General features: G+C 46.3%; 1 protein-coding gene across 1 annotated transcript in view; it reads right to left on the bottom strand.

The window, feature by feature from the left end:
• Nucleotides 1–17,599, bottom strand: part of TTYH2 (tweety family member 2) — a 48,229-nt gene that overhangs the window by 3,600 nt on the left and 27,030 nt on the right. Inside the window, exons 5-13 of the mRNA XM_069951530.1 lie at nt 16,732–16,827; nt 13,262–13,334; nt 4,974–5,043; nt 4,722–4,777; nt 4,547–4,639; nt 2,501–2,593; nt 1,762–1,904; nt 295–480; nt 87–165 (exon numbers count right to left, since the gene is read on the bottom strand). Of these exons, the coding sequence (XP_069807631.1) occupies nt 87–165; nt 295–480; nt 1,762–1,904; nt 2,501–2,593; nt 4,547–4,639; nt 4,722–4,777; nt 4,974–5,043; nt 13,262–13,334; nt 16,732–16,827 (889 nt within the window). The remainder of the gene's footprint in view (nt 1–86; nt 166–294; nt 481–1,761; nt 1,905–2,500; nt 2,594–4,546; nt 4,640–4,721; nt 4,778–4,973; nt 5,044–13,261; nt 13,335–16,731; nt 16,828–17,599) is intronic.

Below are 17,599 nucleotides of genomic sequence, written 5' to 3'. Positions count from 1 at the left end.
AAAAAAAATATGACAGTGACTCTTTAAGTGACAGTAGTACAAGCTGTAGACTACAAGAAGGATTTGGATTCAGAGGCCCAGCGTACCGTGGGTGGGGGCGATCCTCTTCCGATCAGCGGAACGTTCTCGTAGCGAGGGTTACCGCCAAAAAGAGCTGCCTGGTTCCTGGAAGAAAAAGCAACGGGGAAATAGTTGGGGGTCTAAAAGTTGTACCAGCTGACAAACTCAGCTCTGCTATATCTGTATGTGCTGTATCTGTTTCTACTATATCTGTAGGTTTAGGGAATGACTTACATATATTCAGCAACCGGTGCATTGGAGACGGTTTGCCCTGGCGGCTGTAGGCTGGCCTGGCTGCCCAGACTGCTGCTGTAGCTGCAGAAACTCCTCAGCTGCGCCCGGTTGGGGTTGTGCACCGCTATACGACGGGCCTGAGGGTTAAAGGGGTCTGCCTCATCCATGTCGTTGTAATCTCGGTCTCTGAAATACAAACACATGGGCATAGCATGGTGGACCACATATATCAGGATTCTATGCTAAGAACATAGTAGAACAACAGTCAAGAAGATTTAAAAAAATGTTTCAAACAACTGGTGCCAGAGATTTGTAATTAACTTCTATTAAAAAATCTCCAGTCTTCCAGTATTTTTCAGCTGCTGTATGTCCTGCAGGAATTGGTTGGTGTATTCTCTCCAGTCTGACACAGTGCTCTCTGCTGCCACCTCTGTCCATGTCAGGACTTGTCCAGAGCAGCAGCAAATCCCCCCCCAAAATTGTACTTTATTCCAGACTGGAGAGAATACACTACTTCCTCCAAGACATACAGCAGCTGATAAGTACTGGAAGACACGAGATTTAAAAAAAAAAAAAATACGAATCTCTTGCAGTTTCTGGCACCAGTTCCTTTGAAAGATTTTTTTTTTGTGAACTACCCCTTTAACTACAGTTAACAACACAGCGCCATCCATCTTCATGTGGCTGTGCCTGGTACTGCAATTCAGCTCCATCGGGGGGGCAGCAAGTATGTTTATTTTTATAATGTAGGCCCCAAGCCCATACAGTACATCAAGCATGGGAAACCTGTCACCCTCCTACTGTTGCAAAACTACAATTCCCATCATGCCTGGACAGGAGGACCGAAGGTTTCACATCATTGCACTATAATTTTGTGCAGCAGGACAGTAGCTTTAATACAGTGCTGCCCCCTGAGGACAATAGTGGAACTGCAGCTCTCACTAAATTCAAGGCTGTTTGGTTTTCTTGGCGGCTGATCCTTGAGTTCCAGGAGCTGGTGTGGTGAACTTCTGGGGTGGAGCCCCCCTTTGCCCACTTTTCTTTCCCTTCTCCTTTCCTTTTTATCTAATATTTTTCTTTTTCTTCTTTAGACACTTATCTATTTGCTCTTTTTTTCTCTTTTCTCTCTATGCTAGGTTATTGGTAGGATTTAAGGCCTAATGGTATATTGGGACAATATCATCGGGCTAAGTCTATGGGATCCGTATGTTTTACATTCGTGACGTGTATAGAAACATGGATAAACTAGGCAAACGAGACTGTTAACATTTTCCGGATACGGAAATGGACGCAAAGTGATTTTCCACGGATCATGAAGAAAAAAAAAAATAGCGGGAGGTCTTGCGACCCAGAAAAATGACTGAACGTGATATTCCCAGCTCAGGACTGCTGTGTTCATTGTATCATACCTTATGTCACATGCCAGGTTCGTGAACCTGTATAATAAAAATAGATTGAACATCTCACCTCGCGACCAGGTGCTTCCAAGCTTGTGGCACGGCACATACCATGGCAGTGAAGGCAAATGCTGCCAGGATAGAGAAGAGGCCAAGATAAAGAAGCCCTTCAACTCCGTCATAACAGATTCCAATAAGAGCCTCCAAGTAATCCTGAGAATGAGAGGTCACATGTATTACAAGGCCACAGATTTTGGTTTATTGTAAATGATTAAAGGGGTACTGTAGTGATTTTTTTTTCTTTCAAAATCAACTGGTTTTAGAAAGTTATACAGATTTTTAATTTAAAAAATCTCCAGTCTTCCAGGACTTATCAGTTGCTGTATGTTTTGCAGGAAGTGGTGTATTCTCTCCAGTCTGACACAGTGCTCTCTGCTGCCACCTCTGTCCATGTCAGGAACTGTCCCAGAGCAGGAGAGGTTTTCTATGGGGATTTGCTGCTGCTCTGGACAGTTCCTGACATGGACAGAGGTGGCAGCAGAGAGCACTGTGTCGGACTGGAGAGAATACACCACTTCCTGCAGGACATAAGGCAGCTGATAAGTACTGGAAGACTGGAGATTTTTAAATAGAAGTTACAAATCTATATAACTTTATGAAAACCAGCTGATTTGAAAGAAAGATTTCTCCACTTTAAAGGGGGGGGGGGGGGGTAGATTTTGGAAACAAGGTATAGGGGATTACTTCTTTAGATTTGCATCAGTCTTAATAAATCCCACAACCCATGGTGGTCATCATGCCGTCCATACCTTATGGAGTCCTCGGCAGTCCAGCAGGGCAGTAAGCTGGTGCAGGTTGGACTCCGACGTGTTCAGCAGCAGCTGGATGCCCTGGAGATCTTTCTGGAAGGAGAACGAGGGACGGCATTGTGTTTTTATTCTAAATGGATCAGGTCAGGAAATTATACCTTGGGCTTCATGCAAATCCAATTATAGTAGAATACAATAGGGGGTGATTAGACGGAACAGCATCCGCTAAATGCATTACATACAACCTTTTATTTACTGTCACAAGTAACAAACTCCCAGCTGTGACCAGACACAAAAGCTCCATTGTGCTGGATGTTCATGAGAAACATTAGCGGAAACTAAAAGAAAGCTACCCAAGATGTCTATGACCAGAACCAGGGCGGTCGACTATGTAGGTTATACCGACACACTCCCCCTAGTGGTGACTGCAGGTGGGATTATACTCTAATATCCTATACTCCCCCTAGTGGTGGCAGCAGGCAGATTACTCGGATATCCTACACTCCCCCTAGTGGTGGCAGCAGGCAGATTACTCGGATATCCTACACTCCCCCTAGTGGTGGCAACAGTCAGGATTATACACTGATATCTCACACTCCCCCTAGTGGTGGCAGCAGGCGGATTATACACCGATATCCTACACTCCCCCTAGTGGTGGCAACAGTCAGGATTATACACTGATATCTCACACTCCCCCTAGTGGTGGCAGCAGGCGGATTATACACCGATATCCTACACTCCCCCTAGTGGTGGCAGCAGGCAGATTACTCAGATATCCTATACTCCCCCTAGTGGTGGCAGCAGTCAGGATTATACACTGATATCTCACACTCCCCCTAGTGGTGGCAGCAGTCAGTATTATACACTGATATCTCACACTCCCCCTAGTGGTGGCAGCAGGCGGATTATACACCGATATCCTACACTCCCCCTAGTGGTGGCAGCAGTCAGGATTATACACTGATATCTCACACTCCCCCTAGTGGTGGCAGCAGGCAGATCACTCGGATATCCTACACTCCCCCTAGTGGTGGCCGCAGGCAGATTATAGCACTTAAAGGGGTACTCGGGCAAAATGTATTTTTTAATATGTAATTTCACAAGGAAAGTTATACAAATCACTAATATACAGTTATTATGGGAAATGCACATATAGGACAATTTCCCTCAACTTAGTACATCAGGCAGGCTCACTTCCTTAAAAAAAAAACGTGACGTCACGTCTCAAGTGTATGCACCAGCAGGGGGCGCATGTAGAAGTATAGAATTAGAATAGACGTAGATGAATCAGTGCCTTTCCCTCCCTTCCTGTGCTTGCAATGTCCCATCCCACTGCCTGTCTCCCCGTGCCCGTCCTCTCTGAGTCTCGGCGGCAGATACACAGCACATCTGTGCCCCGCTGCGCCTTTGTATCTCAGACTCAGAGGACGGGCACGGGCAGCTGCTGACCGGGAGGAACTGCAGGAGCGCTGAGAGCTCGGGGGCTATCACACAGGCAGGTGGTGGGAGGGGGTGCAGGAGTGCTCAGCCCGCCAGCACCGGGATGGGGTGAGTGCTTCTGTATAGGACCAGGCGGCGGCGTGAGCAGACGGGCACCTGGACGGCCTCTGCAGCCAGGTGAGCGGCAAATAAGGAGCGCTCACCCCCTTGCATGGGACCGGGTGTATCAGGACCGGAAAGCACGTAGGGAGACAGGCAGTGGGATGGGACATTGCAAGCACAGGAAGGGAGGGAAAGGCACTGATTCATCTACGGCTATTCTAATTCTATACTTCTACATGCGCCCCCTGCTGGTGCATACACTTGAGACGTGACGTCACGTTTTTTTTGAGGAAGTGAGCCTGCCTGATGTACTAAATTGAGGGAAATTGCCCTATATGTGCATTTCCCATAATAAGTGTATATTAGTGATTTGTATAACTTTCCTTATGAAATTACATATTAAAAAATACATTTTGCCTGGAGTACCCCTTTAAAGGGGAGGGTGGTTGTTCTGAAGCAGTAACACTGTTGGCTCATCCTCAGCGTGACTTTTAGGAATCTTACCTGGGCAGTAGGAAATATGGGCACGGCAAACTGCAGCAAGCCTTGTATCTGGACCTGCATGGTGGTGAGCGACTTCTGGAAGACGTTCAGGGCCTGGAAAGAGAGATGGGCTTGTGTAATTTTAGGCTATATATATATATATATAGATGTTTAGTTTGGGGTGTTCTCTATGTACCTGCTGGAAAGGATTCTTTAGGCTCTGGCTGCAGTACAAGTAATAATGGACGACTTCTGTAAAGACAAAGACAATATACGATGACTGGGTATCACAGGTGGCATGGAGACATCCTCTAGTCCACCCACGGCTCTCCTGCTGTTGCAAAACTACAACTCCCATCATACTTGCACTACAATTCTTTAGCTTTGCTGTCCAACAGCTGGAGGACCAAAGTTTCCCGTCCCTGGCTGCTCAGAGGATGGACGTTACCTGAACTGATGTGATCTTGCGTCATGTTCATGATGAATTTGTCAGGTGCCACGCAGAAGTCACTGGTGCCCTACAAGACAAAGTATTACTGGTTAGGGCCAGGCTCCCAAGTGGCAGCAGAGAGCACTGTGTCAGACTGGAGAGAATACACCACTTCCAGCAGGACATACAGCAGCTGATTGTCCAGGAGAAACAACAGATAAATAATACAATTCCCACTGAACCAAAACGGGTTATTCCATGCAGAATACAATTCACAGCAGAGCTCTTTCTCTTCCTGTAAATGACAATGTGGCCGCTTTAAGAGAACCCACGCTAACTCACCCTTACATGGCCCAGGATCCTATTTACCCCTATGGCAGGGGAGGAGTGTCCCCTTTAAATAAGACTTAATGTCACTGAACAAATCTACTCCTCTGGAGGAAGGAGATGAATATAAACCAGACAAGGATGCAGGATCGTCCGGAGCTCAAGAAAACCAAGAAACCCAATTAGTAACGACCGGAGGAAAGAGAAACGGGCAAAAACTGCTGAGCTCAGACCACGTGGGAGCACAGCCTATATCACTGACATATTGTATTCCTAGAGAGCGCCCGCTGCCAGCCACCTCACAGCCGGTGTCCTGTTCCACATACACAATGCGATACATCAGAGTCTGCAGATCTGCACTTCACCTGACCTACCGGATCAACAACGCCCAAAACGTACTAGAAGAATGTGAAAGCTGCCTAGCAATGTCTTTCTCCTAGGCCGAGATGTCATTACTTAAAGGGGTCGTTCACAAAAAAGAATTTTCTTCCAAATCAACAGGTGCCACAAAGTGCCTGAGATTTGTAATTTACGTCTTATAAAAAAAAAATTATCTCCCAGTACTTATCAGTTGCTGTATGTCCTGCGGGAAGTGGTGTATTCTCTCCAGTCTGACACAGTGCTCTCTGCTGCCACCTCTGTCCATGTCAGGAACTGTCCAGAGCTAAAGCAAATTCCTCTCATGCTCTCCAGACTGGAAAGAATATTCCACCTCCTGCAGTACATACAGCAGCTGTTAAGTACTGGAAGATGATTTTTTTTTAATAGAAATAAATTACAAATCTCTGGCACCAGTTGATTAGAAAGAAAAAAATTTGCCGGAGTACCCCTTAAATAGTGTAATATTAAAAAGACGAGCAACATTAGTATATCCTGTATGTCACACAGTAAGTGTGCATGGCTGACAGGGGGCCGTTGTTGACATATGACGGCAGCCGCTTCATGACAAGGTCCCCGCTGCTGTAACAGGTTAATTGATAATCTAACTAATGTATTACCGGCTGAAGGTTTTATGTGCAATCAATACGTCTCAAGGCTTCTCACCCAGATGGTCCTCGCCACCTCCCTGGGGAGAACATGACACACGCGGCAGCACATTACTGCTATAAAGGTTTGTGATGTGTGGCTCTGGGGTGACGTGATCCACTTAGGGACACCGGAGCGACTGTGGCCACAGATGGGGCTGAATGTAAATCTTATTTATCTTTCTGCAGATTGATGAGAGATACAGTAAGCTGTAGTTCAGCTGCCGCACATGGGGGGGGCGCTATGACTAGCACTAACCTGCATGTATGTTACAGGGGAAAATCATCTGTAATATTCCCGTCTGATCTGCACAAAGACATCTAAAGCACAGGTGTCCAACTCAGGCTAAAGCTTTGGCTGTTCAAGCATGATGGGAACTGTAGTTTTGCAACAGCTGGAGAGAGTTTAAAATCCCCGAGCAGACCAAGGCCTTAAAGGGGTGGTTCACAATTTTTTTTTTCTTTCAAATTAACTGGTGCCAGAGATTTGTAAATTACTTCTATTAAAAAATTTCCAGTTTTCCTGTACTTATAAACTGCTGTATGTCCTGCAGGAAGTGCTGTATTCTTTCCAGTCTGAAGAGTAGGAGAGGTTTTCTAAGGAGATTTGCTGCTGCTCTGGACAGTTCCTGACATGGTGGCAGCAGAGAGCACTGTGTCAGACTGAAGAGAATACATCAATTCCTGGAGGACATACAGCAACTGATAAGTACTGGAAGACTAGAGATTTTTATTTCAAAGTAATTTACAAATCTATATAACTTTCTGACCTCAGTTGATTTGAAAGAAAAAAAATGTGGGTGAACGACCTCCTAAAAGAGCATGTTCAAGGGGCGATTATATCGATGTTTCCTGGTCGTGTATGGGGGTAAAATTACATTTTACACATTAAACGCAAAAAATTTCACCATCTTATAATAAAGAAAAAAAAAATGCATAAAAAAAAGGACAAAATCTATTTTATTCATTTTTATTTTGTATATTGATTATATTATTTATTTTGTGTTTAATATTTTTTATTTATTTATTTATTTATGTTCCATGTTAACAAATATTTACAACAAAAAAAATAAATAAATGCAACAAAGTAAACTACTAAATACGAATATAAAAATACAAAATAAAAATAAAAAAAAAGTAAAGTGTCGCTGTCTTTTCATACAACTTCCCTCCATGTGATGGCCAATAAGATTCCTTACATTTATATAAATCACTTCATGGACCAAAAATATCTCCTTCGGGTATGTTCACACTGAAGAATAGGCGAGGAAGTCCATGCTAAATCCGCGCTTTATTTTATGCATATTCTGCCTGAAATTCTGCCCGTACAATATGTACAGGGCTATGTCCTGTTGTGTTCTATGGTATTTCCTCTCTGTTGTTCACACAGCAGAATTTATGCACAGAATGTTGTGCCGACGATCTGCTTTCATTGGGGCTTTGTGTTCAAATTCCACGACAACTCAGGAAGAGGAAGAACAAACCCTTAACCCCATAAAAACAGCTCTAAAGTATTGTCCACTAGGTGTCACCCTTCTCTATAATCTGCTGTTCACTGCCTGTTAGGGGAAATCTGTCTTTAGTTACAGCCGCAGCGAGACGGAATGCAGGAAGGGTGAGGCATACCATGTGCCAGGGGTGGGAGAGAGAGAATGAGAGTACCCTGGGCTGTGCACCTGCAAACTGTGAGCCTCCACAGCTCGCTACATGTAGCAGAGGTGTCAAAAGTTTTCACAAAAAACACCATATAAAAAAAAATGTAAATAATCATAATGTTGCATGTGAACTCTGTGTGCGCACCGTCACTTTAAATCTGCTATTGTTTTACTTATTGCTTTGCACGCTGGCCTCACAAGTTTCTCAGTACTCCCTATATTCTTGTTCTTATTTCTTTTCTTACTTTCGTCTTTTACAGATCTTGACATCTCGGAGACAGGATCAAGGACCTCAGCTAAGTGACGGACTGGAATTAAATGGATGCTTAAAACTGTATGAAATCCCCAGAGAGGACAAAGTGAATCTGGTATAATAGTGGCTGACCTTCTAACACCCTGGGATGGAGCAGATGATCCAGGAGAGGGCTGACAACAGACAGTGATGAATCTCTGGACCTATTACACTCTGCTCACAGGCTTGTAACCCCATTACTGAGGGTGACCTCCAATTCAACACTTATTAGTCTCAAAATCTTCACTCCTGTCTGGATTACTGTAGTGCCTGTGTCTTTAAGAGCCAGAGAGACATCTACTTGTCTGGTAAACTCATAGGATTGTGTAGACTGGATATAACAAATTCTCAGCTGTGAGTTGTACCTGGTCTGTATGTCCACAGGTTAGACCCTGTACACACCTGATACTTCTTTCACAGCTCAGTGTTTGATACAGTTGCACCGAGTGTGTACCATCCTCTGTGAGCTAAACAGAATGGCCAACATTAAAACTGACTAGTCTAAAAGCCCCATAGACCTCCATTACCTCAGCTTCCAATGGAGGCTACCCTGTCCGTACCCTATTTCCCCTCCTCACCACTTAAACCACTCATAGCCTAAGGGCAGTACTGGGTTGTATCTCCAATAATATATTACCATGACATCCCGGGAGACGCTGGAGGAGGAGGGTGGTCAGGAGCTCTCACCTCTGCCCAGAAGATGCTGGAGGAGGGTGGTCAGGAGCTCTCACCTCTGCCCAGGAGATGCTGGAGGAGGGTGGTCAGGAGCTCTCACCTCTGCCCAGAAGATGCTGGAGGAGGAGGGTCAGGAGCTCTCACCTCTGCCCAGAAGATGCTGGAGGAGGGTGGTCAGGAGCTCTCACCTCTGCCCAGAAGATGCTGGAGGAGGAGGGTCAGGAGCTCTCACCTGTGCCCAGAAGATGCTGGAGGAGGGTGGTCAGGAGCTCTCACCTCTGCCCAGAAGATGCTGGAGGAGGAGGGTCAGGAGCTCTCACCTGTGCCCAGAAGATGCTGGAGGAGGGTCAGGAGCTCTCACCTCTGCCCAGAAGATGCTGGAGGAGGAGGGTCAGGAGCTCTCACCTCTGCCCAGGAGATGCTGGAGGAGGAGGGTCAGGAGCCCTCACCTGTGCCCAGAAGATGCTGGAGGAGGAGGGTCAGGAGCTCTCACCTCTGCCCAGGAGATGCTGGAGGAGGAGGAGGGTCAGGAGCTCTCACCTCTGCCCAGGAGATGCTGGAGGAGGAGGAGGGTCAGGAGCTCTCACCTCTGCCCAGGAGATGCTGGAGGAGGAGGGTCAGGAGCTCTCACCTCTGCCCAGGAGATGCTGGAGGAGGAGGGTCAGGAGCTCTCACCTCTGCCCAGGAGATGCTGGAGGAGGGTGGTCAGGAGCTCTCACCTCTGCCCAGGAGATGCTGGAGGAGGAGGAGGGTCAGGAGCTCTCACCTCTGCCCAGGAGATGCTGGAGGAGGAGGGTCAGGAGCTCTCACCTCTGCCCAGGAGATGCTGGAGGAGGAGGAGGGTCAGGAGCTCTCACCTCTGCCCAGGAGATGCTGGAGGAGGAGGAGGGTCAGGAGCTCTCACCTCTGCCCAGGAGATGCTGGAGGAGGGTGGTCAGGAGCTCTCACCTCTGCCCAGGAGATGCTGGAGGAGGAGGAGGGTGGTCAGGAGCTCTCACCTCTGCCCAGAAGATGCTGGAGGAGGAGGAGGGTCAGGAGCTCTCACCTCTGCCCAGGAGATGCTGGAGGAGGAGGGTCAGGAGCTCTCACCTCTGCCCAGGAGATGCTGGAGGAGGGTGGTCAGGAGCTCTCACCTCTGCCCAGGAGATGCTGGAGGAGGGTGGTCAGGAGCTCTCACCTCTGCCCAGGAGATGCTGGAGGAGGAGGGTCAGGAGCTCTCACCTCTGCCCAGAAGATGCTGGAGGAGGAGGGTCAGGAGCTCTCACCTCTGCCCAGGAGATGCTGGAGGAGGAGGAGGGTCAGGAGCTCTCACCTCTGCCCAGAAGATGCTGGAGGAGGGTGGTCAGGAGCTCTCACCTCTGCCCAGAAGATGCTGGAGGAGGAGGGTCAGGAGCTCTCACCTCTGCCCAGGAGATGCTGGAGGAGGAGGGTCAGGAGCTCTCACCTCTGCCCAGAAGATGCTGGAGGAGGAGGGTCAGGAGCTCTCACCTCTGCCCAGGAGATGCTGGAGGAGGGTGGTCAGGAGCTCTCACCTCTGCTCAGGAGATGCTGGAGGAGGGTGGTCAGGAGCTCTCACCTCTGCCCAGAAGATGCTGGAGGAGGAGGGTCAGGAGCTCTCACCTCTGCCCAGGAGATGCTGGAGGAGGAGGGTCAGGAGCTCTCACCTCTGCCCAGGAGATGCTGGAGGAGGAGGGTCAGGAGCTCTCACCTCTGCCCAGGAGATGCTGGAGGAGGAGGGTCAGGAGCTCTCACCTCTGCCCATAAGATGCTGGAGGAGGAGGGTCAGGAGCTCTCACCTCTGCCCATGAGATGCTGGAGGAGGAGGAGGGTCAGCTCCTCTCACCTCTGCCCAGGAGATGCTGGAGGTAGGATAGGGGGAGGAGAGTCTCTTCTGTTCCCCTGCCATCTCCTTGTTCAGTTGCACTACCCTCTGGGTAAAGGACCTGGGAGAACATGTTAATGTGACCATGACAATCACAGGCCCTTGATTTACTTTAAAGTGTCACTATCGTTTAAATTTTGTTTTGCAGAAATCAATAGAACAGGCGATTTTAAGGAACTTTGTAATTGGGTTTATTAGCTGAAAAATGCATCTTTATCATGAAAGAGCAGTTTGAAGTTCTCCCCCCTGTCTTCATGGTTCTCTATGGAGAGGGGAGGGGTGGAGGGAGATGAGGCACCAAAACAGGAAAACAAAGAGTTAATTTACAGCTACATCACCGGGCTTTCTCCTCTGAAGTCAGCACTGACCTCTGAATACGGCTTTCATACAGCTCCCACTGTGTAATCCTTTGTTCTCTGCTGCCGACTAATCTCCCCCCTCCCCTTTCCATAGATTACACAGGGCCCGACTGATGTAAAAGAGTCGAGATTTCCTGATAATGAGCAGTGAATGAGAAAGTGGAGGGGAGACCTGGGGAAAGTCTTTTTGAATGCAGAATGAATGGCATATTTGCCAATTACAAAGTTTCTTAAAATCGCCTGTACTATTGATTTCTGCACAAATAAACAACAAACAAAAAACGGCAGTGACACTTTAACCCCTAGACGACCCTGGACGTACAGTTACGCCATGGAAGTCTGTCACCAGATGACCTTGGGCGGAACTGTACGCCAGGGTGTTTCTCCTGTTATGAAGCGCGCTCCGGAGCGGAGTGCACTTCATAGGAGGTGGGGGCCAGGTGCAGTGAGCAGCCGGCACCTCACCGTTAATGACAGGCTGCAGCATGTCACTAACTCCTTAAACGATCGTGGCTCGGCCAAGGCGTTTAGGTGTAAGTGACAGGGGAAGTTGTTGAAACGGACCGCCAGAGGTCGCTCACCTTTCTCTGTGCGGTCCGATCGGCGATCTGCTCACTGAGCCTGCACAGGCAGGCTTAATGAGCAGATCGCCAATCACACTGATCGATGGTATGCCTATGGCATAGCAATGATCAGTGTAGAAATCAAACTAATGTATGTGAAAGTGCCCCAAAGGGACTTAAAATGTGTAACAAAAAAAAAAAAAAAAAAAGTTAAAATCACTAATACACTACCCCAAAGCCCCTCCCCAATAAGTTAAAATCACCCCCCTTTCCCATTATATAAGTAAAACATTTAAAAAATAATAAACATATAATATACCGTAGCGTGTTTAATTGTCCGATCTATTAAAATATAACAAGCGTCATTGTGAACGGTGAACGGCGTAGACGAAAAGAGGGGGGAAAAAATGCGCAGATTACAGATTTTATATTACATTAAATAAAAAAAAAATATTCAAAAGTGATCAGAACGTCAAATCTTCACAAATATGGTGGTAATAAAAACTAGAGATCATGGCGGAAAAAATGACGCCCCATACAGCCCCGTAGGTGAAAAAATAAAACAGTTATATGCGTCACAATAGGCCCATTTCATTAATAATTAATTGCCAAAAAAAAGGATTTCATAAAAAAAAAAAATTAACATTAGAGAATCTGCATAAAACTGCATATGGTTGTGTTGGAACCTATAGAATAATGGTATGTCACTTTTACCATATAGTGCATTACGTAGACACAGGAACCCGCCAAACGTTACCATATTGCATTCTTTTTTATCAATTTCACCAATTTATATCTTCATAAATAATATATTTGGGATTCCGTCATACATGTTATGGTAAAATGAAAGACGCCATTACAAAGTACAACTATTCCTGTAAAAAACAACAAGCCCATGTGAGGCTGTATAGATAGAAAACTGAAAGTGCTGGAGCTCTTAGAAGGGGAGGAGGAAAAAACTAAAACACTAAGATGAAAATTTGTGCGGTCCACTGGGTCATTTTGGGCCTGGTCCTCAAAGGGTTAAGTACGGAGCCTACACTGATAATGCAGGTCTGCCACTATCAGTGTAGTCTCTTCTTAGAGCCCCCAGCAGTTACTGTGCATCGGTTCATAGGAACAATTGGCCTATGTATAAAGGCCAGCGATCAGCTGAGCTAAACACTAATGCATTGGCTATTTGGCCCCAAATCTTTCCGTGTAAACGTACGTGGAGCCAAAAATGACAAAATTAATAAACTATTAAGAAATTTGTGCAAGCAGCCTGTAAAGTAATTGAGTAGAGTAAAAAGTTCCTGAAACAAGTGCTCATCATCTGGATCAGTGCTGATCATCTGGATCAGCACCAAATACTGGGGTTTAGTCCTAAGAAAATTATTCAATAACAACAATCTATAAAAAATCTGCAGCCTATCCCTTACGTATAAACATGTCCTAATGCAAGTAAGGAAACAGGAAGACCAAAGAGGTAAAATAAAAATTCCAATAGTGCGGCACAAATAATCATGCTGTTCCCTCTATCACTTACCACTGCGGATGATGTATCCAGAGCCAAGGAGCCCCAGCTTACTAACACCGTTATCAGCCCAAAGCTCAACATCCTGGGGAAAAAGCAAAAAGCACTGCGTTACTGGACTGTGTCTCACCGGAGGATCAGGCTGCTGCTCTGTCCCTCCCGCCCCACTGCAAATCAGTGCCTCCTTTGTGGAGTTAAAAGCATCAGTGCTCCAAAAGACGGGGGGGGGGGAGAAAACTTTTGTAGTGTGAAAAGCGTCATCACTTCTAAAGCCATACAACCCTTTTGTAGTGTGAAATGCGTCAGCGCTCCTAAAGACAAACAACCCCTTTGTGGTATGAAAAGCGTCAGTACTCCTAAAGACATACAACCCTTGTGTGGTATAAAATGCGTCAGCACTCCTACAGACATACAACTCCTTTGTGGTGTGAAAAGAGTCAGCGCTCCAATAGATGTAAAACCCCTTTCTGGTGGGAAATGCATTGGAGGTCCTAAAAACATACAACCCCTTTGTGGTGTGAAAAGCATCAGCGCTCCTAAAGATGTACAACCCCTTTGAGGTGTGAAATGAGTCAGAGCTCCTAAAGACATACAACCCCTTTGTGGTGTGAAAAGCCTAGTGCGCCTGAAGACATACAACCCCTTTCTGGTGTGAAAAGCGTCAGCGCTCCTAAAGATGTACAACCTCTTTCTGGTGTGAAATGCCTCAGCGCTCCTAAAGATGTACAACCCCTTTGAGGTGTGAAATGAGTCAGAGCTCCTAAAGACATACAACCCCTTTGTGGTGTGAAAAGCCTAGTGCGCCTGAAGACATACAACCCCTTTCTGGTGTGAAAAGCGTCAGCGCTCCTAAAGATGTACAACCCCTTTGTGATGTGAAAAGCATCAGCGCTGCAGAATGTCTTATTGAAGCAGGGAGTTTCTTTAAGCAATTTTGGGTCTGGGCACCTGCAGAACACATGCCTACAATACCCCATGGATCTCCCCTACAAGGTCTGGCCAGTCCTGCCCACTGCTTTGCCGCTGCTCTATTATTCATGTGCGCTGCAGATCTCTGGCTCCTCGGCCATTAATTTCACTCTCCTGGTTCTCACTCCACATCTCGGATAAGAATATCTGAAATCAATGGGTGCAGCACAGAGAAAGCAGCAAGACATAGGAGCTCGTAATGAGAGACTCCCGGGAGAATCCCTCAGCAGATGGAAACCATCAAACCCCTTATCTGCTGCTTCTTCCTTCCCAGAGACACTAAAGGCTTCCAGGATTCCTCTATAACAAGGCAATTACCGTCACATAGGCTGCTGGCCGTGACTAACCCATGGCACGTTACGGGGCAGGAGTCCTCCTATGATTAACTTTAATATCTATATTTAGACGTATTATAAATGTGATTATAGACCTGCATGCATAGAAAACTGTATAGAGACCAAACGTGTAAAAAAAAAAACAACAGCTACGAATACATTCACATGGAAACCCTGAATACAAAACCACGGCCGTTCTCTTCCATAAACAGCGCCACCCTTGTCTATGTCTGGTATTGCTGGTATTGATGTTAGACACCATATTTGAGATCTGCTTGCAATGCTATTAAAGGTCTGTTCACACGTACAGACTCGCTGCGTATTTATCGCTGTGAGTTTCTCGCACATAAATCCACAGCGATACTGATTGCTATCAAGTCAATGTATGTGTATTCTCGCTGCGTGTTTAGTGCGATTTTTACATGCCAGTTTTGATTTTCACATGATTTTCACAGTCAAGTTCAACACCACAAAAAACGCAGCTACTTTTATGCGAGTTTGATGCGAGTTCTGTGCGAGTTTTACGTAGCGAGTCTGTACGTGTGAACAGACCCTAAAGGGGTAAACCTCTCTTTCAAATCAAATGGTTTCATAAATTTATATAGATAGGTAATTTACTTTTATTTAAAAATCTCTAGTCATCTCTTTCAGTACTTAGCTGCTGTAGGTCCTGCATTAGGGGGTGTATTCTCTCCAGTCTGACACAGTGCTCTCTGCTGCCTCCTCTGTCGCATGTCAGGAACTGTCCAGAGCAGCAGCAAATCCCCATAGAAAACCTCTCCTGCTCTGGACAGTTCCTGACATGGACAGAGGAGGAAGCAGATAGCACTGTGTCAGACTGGAGAGAATACACCACTTCCTGCAGGACATACAGCAGCTGATAAGTACTGGAAGACAGGAGATTTTTAAAGTAATTTACAAATCTATAGAACATTCTGAAACCAGTTCATTTGGATTAAAAATATTTTCGCCGAGGAATTCCTTTAAATCTCTAATGTATCTCTGGATCCCCATAACTGATCCAAAGATTAATATTATGAGTTTGGGCTATATGATATTGTAAGGGTTTACCCTCATTGTGAGAGCTATTCAGAAAGGACATGCAATGTGAGACAAAGAAAAAAACAATAGGGCAATATTCTGCTGGATATTACATGGTGGGTAACGCAGCCCTATATGGCGGCACATATAATACATGCAGAAACATATGAGGGCTGTGTGTGTTGCCGTACAGCAGTGGTCTTCAGCCCATGGCTCGTTAGCCATTACAAAACTACAACTCCCAGCATGCCCTCACAGATTTTATGAATAGAACGGGACGTAAAATCACATGTCTGCACTTTTTTGAGCCAAATGCGCAGACCGTGAAATCCTTAGGCACACAGAATACAATGGGTCCTACAGTATGTGGAAGATAAATTACTAACATATGGAGAAGCCTTAGTCTAAGGTCACTGGTAGAACATGGATAGACTGGTAGACAGAGATGTAGGGCGGTGCAGCACTGGGGAGAGAATGATCAGCACTTCCCCATTATATTCATTTATGATGTATGTCATCTCTGTTCTGTTCTAAAATGGAAGGAGGAGACAGCAGGTGGGGTCTGTGTGCAGGCACTGTGCCAGCAGGGGGCAGTAGCAATATGCGAGTGCTTCCAACCTGGAGAAGACAGATGAATTTTGCATGCAGCTCTGGGTGTGAGTGGAGGATAAAGCAAAGTATTAGCATAATTAATCAATACTGTATATAGAGATAAAAGAACATGGAGAATTTAGCGATTGTATCTCTTTGCCATTACTGACGCAGTTTGTTCTTTGATAAACAATTCCCGTATCTCCCCCTCCCCCCTATAGGGATATCTGGAGATCAGGCAGAGAGCAGACATCCCACTATCTGCGATCCCTGCACTCCCTGGATCCGGAGTGTACATCTTATTCAGGCAACACATGCTGACAGGTAAGTGACCACAGTCCACACATTGTAGAATTAAAGGGGTTGTCCAGAGTTAGAGACTCAGATCTGCTCCCCCCCCTCCCCCCAGTAACAGCAGCACACCGGTCCATAGTCTGGTAGTGCAGTTTCGCATTCACATGAATCAGGATGAGCTGCAATATTAGTGACCTCTATTTACTCATGAACTAGGAAGATCAGGATGAACACCATTTGTATTATACTTACGTAATAAGGAGACACTTGGAGCGCTTGGCCAGCCCCAGGCACGTCATGAGACAGATGACCAGGTCAAAGATGAATAGAAATAGGTAAGCGAGCCATCTGAAATAGAAAGAGGAGACAACTTGTATATGGGGACTGGAGGCACTTCACACGGGGACCACCAAAGCTGCAGGTGCTGTGCCTCACTGCAGGGGGCCCACATGGACTGGAGAAAGCTCTGTGCGGGGGGCTCTACATAACAGAGGGGGCTGCAGTTTAAAGTGATCTTGTGGCCCCCTTTCTATATCAGGAGTCTCAGCACAATTCTTAAGCTTATACTCTGGACATTTCATATCTCACCGTATAAAGGATTTCTTGGTGGTCTCTCCCCTCAAAAACACATGTTATTGATAGTGGACAGTGCCGTGTGGGCAGGACTTATATCCCTGCCTGCATTGGCGCAGTAGGTCGCTAGTGAAGTTATTGGCACATAAGCCCCACCCCCTCCATGACATCATCGGAATGGGCCGACCTAAAGACCCAAGCCTCGCTCCTTCTGATTCAGCCAGCATAGAGGGGCAGGGCCTATGCCTTTAGGTCGGGCCATTGTGATAGACAAAAAAGAAGGAGACAGCGCTCCATGGCGAGGATCAACCAGATAAAACGAAGGGGAGGAAAAAACTAGGTAACCCTCACCTGGTAAGGTTGTGCTAGCTAGGAGGCACAACACTCAGAAGCACATGCGAGACAGATCGCAGCCACTCCCGATATCCTCCAGGGATTAATAGAGCAACGATTCCTCCAACCACAAACACACGGGTGTGAGGGCGCAGGTCCAACAAAAAAAATGATAAAACTAAAAAATATGTATAAAATATATGTAAAGACTCAA

Source organism: Dendropsophus ebraccatus, chromosome 14 (assembly GCF_027789765.1).
Source record: "Dendropsophus ebraccatus isolate aDenEbr1 chromosome 14, aDenEbr1.pat, whole genome shotgun sequence".
Lineage (NCBI taxonomy): Eukaryota > Metazoa > Chordata > Amphibia > Anura > Hylidae > Dendropsophus > Dendropsophus ebraccatus.
The sequence above is the reverse complement of the archived record's forward strand: the minus strand, read 5'-3'. Positions and strand labels throughout refer to the sequence as shown.